This window comes from Poecilia latipinna, unplaced genomic scaffold, assembly GCF_001443285.1.
Source record: "Poecilia latipinna isolate Pla-1442-1.1 unplaced genomic scaffold, P_latipinna-1.0 Scaffold3886, whole genome shotgun sequence".
In the NCBI taxonomy this organism is placed as follows: domain Eukaryota; kingdom Metazoa; phylum Chordata; class Actinopteri; order Cyprinodontiformes; family Poeciliidae; genus Poecilia; species Poecilia latipinna.
The window spans coordinates 11136-16121 of record NW_015116502.1 but is presented as its reverse complement, the minus strand read 5'-3'; the positions used below and the strand labels follow the sequence as shown (position 1 = coordinate 16121).

General features: G+C 38.0%; 1 protein-coding gene across 2 annotated transcripts in view; it reads left to right on the top strand.

Annotated features, from left to right (window-relative positions):
* Positions 1 to 4986, top strand: part of LOC106941825 (cadherin-1-like) — a 25881-nt gene that overhangs the window by 10949 nt on the left and 9946 nt on the right. The window contains exons 4-5 of one of the 2 annotated variants that reach the window (XM_015024953.1): positions 1148 to 1320; positions 2957 to 3085. In XM_015024953.1, coding sequence (XP_014880439.1) covers positions 1148 to 1320; positions 2957 to 3085 — 302 coding nt within the window. Of the gene's footprint in view, positions 1 to 1147; positions 1321 to 2956; positions 3089 to 4986 lie in introns of both variants that reach the window. The other variant, XM_015024952.1, reaches the window with a different exon arrangement.

Sequence of the window (4986 nt, the reverse complement as noted above, 5' to 3'; positions counted from 1 at the left end):
TCATGGACCTATAAAACGCTGGGGGGCCACATAAAATGACATGGCGGGCCACATGTGGTCCGCGGGCCTTGAGTTTTACACATGTGCCTTACACCATGAAGACGATGTGGAAGTTCATCCTCAGAATTGGTTGGTGATCTGGTGGAGTCAGAGCCTCTTCTGAGACAGGAAAGTCTTTAGGTTTTCTAATGCCCGATTCCCTGGCAGAAACTGCCCTTTATTAAAGTCGAATAAAAGTTTCACAAATCCCTCTCCTGGTTTAAATATTCTGTTATTAGTTGAGAATAGTCCACTCCATGTTTGAAGAGTCTAGATGTTGTAGTTTGGTCAGCTAGGAATCTCCCTTTAGCTATTTCCCGAATCAGAACCTGCAATAGGAAACCAAAGTTGGCTTCATCTCATTGTTAGAGAGACCTGTAGTGCGGTATTGGATACACCATAAATGTATTGTTTATTGTTTATGCAATGCATGTTCTCTCTTTGTGTACGGCTCTCTTGGTCCATTACTTTATCCTCCAGTTTTATCTGTAGCTTTATTATTTCAGTGACGACATCCTCAATGTTCAAAATCCTTTCCTCCGCTTTTTCAGTCCAACTCAGCCTCATAAGTCTGGCGTTCATCTTTAGATTTTCTTCTTTGACTTTCCCCCAACTTTGCATTATTTTCCTGTCAAAAGCCTCTTATATCCTGTAACCCCATCTCCCATTCAGACATATTTCCAGTTAGTTGCATTAGCCGAGATGTTGGCAATATTTTCTGAGCTTTAAACTTGCACTTTTGGAACTTCGAAGCATCAGTTTTTGGAGTATTTTGCTGACCCCTGTCCCTTTTCACCTCTTTGCATACATTCTTGTTGCTTTAATGCAACAAGAATGTTTTCAAATTTTTTAGTTTTCTTGGGAGCCCGTTAATAGCGTGGTCATTACGTTGACACTCAAATCAGAATTCAAAGTGTCCGTTTTTAAAAATAAAATACTAATTATTTTAAAATCAATCCTTTACTGATCTAAAATAAATAAAAAACAACAAACTTTGTGATATTGATGCCAAATTATTTGGGAGTGATGAGCTTCTTAGTTCAGCTTACCTTCACTGTTAAATCTTAATAGCTGCTTCTCTGACTGTTGTTCGTTTCATCTTGATTAGGTACTGAGGTGATTAAGGTTGAGGCCACAGATGCTGATCAGCCAAATACTGACAACTCTGATATTGGGTACCGTATAATGAATCAGAAGCCAGAGCAGCCCAGTCCCAACATGTTTACCATCAACCCAAAAACTGGAGTCATCAGAGTCAACGAAGCTGGGCTGGACCGAGAGGTGAGAATTCTGACAGTTTTCACCCATCTGACTAAAATCAGAATTGGGCTACAATTAACGTGTATTTTTCTTATGAAATGCAAAGATTTTTGAAGATGATGTAGTTTCAAAAGCAGAAGTTATTGTCAAACAGGAATATAAACCCCAAGAAACAAAGTTACATTATTATTTCTAAATATTATGATCGATCATGCTGAGATTTATACCTTATAATTAACTTAAGTTGACATGAAAAGATGAGGCATTTCTTTAAAGTATGAAAACAGCAGTCTTTAGTTAACTAACTTAAGTTAGTTCTTCATTTGAAATATACATTTTTCAGGAAATGCATTTTAGCAGAGCACAAGGTTATTATAATTAAGAAAATATGCTGGATTATATCAAAAGTGTATTTGTTAAAGTTCATCACCTACGTCATTTTCGTCTGTGTCGGAGAGAGAGCAAGAGCTTCTCAGCACCATCTCAGAAATTTTAAACTACAAATCAAGATTTCTGATTGCTGCAGAGATGCAATGCACTCGTATCACTCTCAGTATATGCACAGAATACTGGGGGGAAAAAATAGACTGCCACAGTTTTTTAGCAAAATTGCAGGAAATTGAAGGTGCTTTACATTTTCACAAAGAAAAGTGTGGTTACTAAAACGCTCACATCTGCCACTTTTGCAACGTCCAGCGAAATGTGCAGCAGTGCTGTGATTGCAGTTTTTTGACCAATCTCTGCTTCCAATATTTAAAAATCCTGACCTGAGTTGACAACAGTTAAGTGACTATTGCTAACTGCAAACATGCAGTTTTCAGTTGGCAAACTGCTTGTTTGCAGCTTAATGTAGCATCGGCTACATAGCTTAATGTAGCATCCTAGCTTAATGTTGCATCGGCTTCCATGTTGTAAGTGGATGACTTTCAACACCTCTCTAAGTACAGCTGAAGCATATCAAGCTGCCAGGCTGTCTGAAGATGAATATTATTCATCAGGACTGGTCACAACATAAGACTGGTGTTTCTGTCTTATAAAGACTTGGTCTTCGGCTCTTCACTGAGATCAGCTTCATGCAGCTCAGCAAACGGGGCTACTAGTAACGGATAACTACTTCTCTAATAGAATTAACACAAATCATTCCTTCAGTTTATAGCCTTGTAAAATCCCTCCAGCAAGTCAGCAAGGTTTAAAATTGAAGCCAACTTACCTGTGTACCAAGCTCTGGTGTCCTTTGTGCTTGTGTTATTTCTGCCGGTTGGTGTTGCTCCACATGCACAACTGTAGAATGTTTCCTTGCTCTTCCTGGTGTCCAACTTTTTCCCACCTCTCCTGCAGTGTCCTGTATCAGATTCAATGTTCTCTCCTTTAAGCTACAAACACGCATACCTGTTGGCATGATTTCATTAAATCTTTTTTTATGTCATGTCATTTCTCTACTTGAAATCTTCTGATACGTTTCTCAGAATGAGCTTTGTACTGTTTGTTGGAGCCTAAATATTTTCTAAACTAAGTTTTTCTTAAAGGCATCTAAGCTCTGCAAGTGATAAATGAGAACTGAAGTAGTGCTGAATATTTTAGGAAGATGATTTTCTACAGTTCAGTGACAGCAAACTACAAGTGTCCTGTTTAATTAAAGTCAACATTCATTCAACAGAAAATTCCCGAGTATGAACTGCAAGTACAGGCAGCTGACATGAAGGGAGAAGGTTTGACTGCATTAACCAAAGTGATTATCAAAGTGACGGACAGCAACGATCACGCTCCAGTCTTTACACAGCCAGAAGAAGTAAGTAGAACACAACTTTATTATTATTAATTTTTATTAAAACATGTTACTTTAACGCGTGGCTTTGTTTGAAGATCTCCATTTATAAATTAGTTGCTCTTAAAACAAGAATATATTTTTTTAAATGGAGGACCATTTTACTCAGTTTTTCAATTTTTAAAATATTTTCTGTTTTATGCCTGTTTTGTTAAAAAAAATTCAAATTTTTGAAGGAGGAAAAACCCAAAATATGCAATATTTTTCAAAAATAAACAGCAAAATTGAATCTTTGATGTGGATGTTCCAGCCTTGACCAGGTCAAAAATTAACAGTATTGATGTTTACGCATTATTATTTTTGGAGTAATGAGAGTTAAAACTGACACACTTTACATTCTTGACCTGAAATGGTACATCTTACAAAAGAGCAGTAAAAATTCAATCTAATTTTTTTTCCCACTTTCCATCCATTCAATCTTTTCAATAACTTCAGATCTATACAGAGATATGAGGGTTTTCTCATTTTAAAAATCTTTTCTATGGTTTTATGCCTGTCATATAAAGCACTTTAAACTGTCTTGTTGCAGCTATAGAGATAAACTTAAATTTTTTTCCAGAAATTTTTTTTTTTTTTTGAAGGGGGGAAAACAAAATATGCAGTATTTTTAACATGTAGACAACAAAGATGCTGCTCCTCACCCAAATCATTCTGTATATTTACTGATGACCTCCCCTGTAGGTCTGAGAAGTGCAGGATTAGCTGCAAGAAGTCTGTAAAGAGAGATGAATGTAGTCAAAAGCCTGGAGATCCTGGAGTTGAGAGATGAGGAGAAAAGTATGACGGAGCCTTTTCATGTGTGGAAGACCACAGAATTTCCCTGTCTTTTTTTTTTTATTATCATCTTCATGGAGATTTCCCATCACCCATTGCTTCCTCCTCCTCTCAGTTGAAAGGATCCTCCTTTGCCAGGCTGCAATTCGTCCCCCTCATATGAATTTTGACTTCTGCTTATATTTACATCAGACATTTCATCCTCATCATCCTCAGACTTGCAATCTGGTAAATCTCCACACGGAGTTCTCTAGTCATGGCTGCAGCATTTTCTAGGTGGTAATTTCTCCGAGATAAACTAGCCTAACTGCATAAACACGCTGCTCCTCTCATCTAATAGGCTTTTTGCACCTACAGCGATGATGTCACATCCGTATTAGTGGCTTTCTTGCTTCCGCTTTGAGTTACCGTGACAGCTAGAAGAGACGGTCATATTTCAGAAGCAAATAAAGCAATACCATGAACATTGTCTTCCAAATATAATGGGCTTGAAACTATTTGTCGCGACAAGTTAAAGCTAACGCCGAGCAGCAAAGTTTGCAGCCTTCACTTCACTGCGGATCAGCTTCTTCAGCCTAATGCTACCGATGGGAGATGGATGGGAAAGAAAGGAGCCATCCCTGTGTTATTTCCATGGAATTACTTCTGTATTCAGCCTGAAAGAGCAAATGTATGGGAACGAGTGAGCAGATCACAGCCAGACAGCCGAGCAACTGATCCGCCTGTATACGCTGCTGTTAACACCATCCTATTTGAGCTCTTCACAAGAAGCATACAAAAGTAATAAAACGAAATAACACGGAGACCTTAAGGAACACGGCCATATTTTTCTAAAAGCAACAACTCCAAACCTGAACAGTCAGCTGAACTCGAACTCTGACACCAGTTATGCCCTACTTTTAAGCTATGGGGCTTCTTGTGCTTCCTCATGCTTTGGAAGCAAAAAGCCCGCACCATCATCTCCCCCGTTGCTTGGTCTCTGACATTAATGACAATAAACCCACATTACAGCAACATACTTGAAAATAAACACAAAATGCAGTAAAAACATTGTTCGGTAGAATGGATTAAAATGTTTAGATACTTAA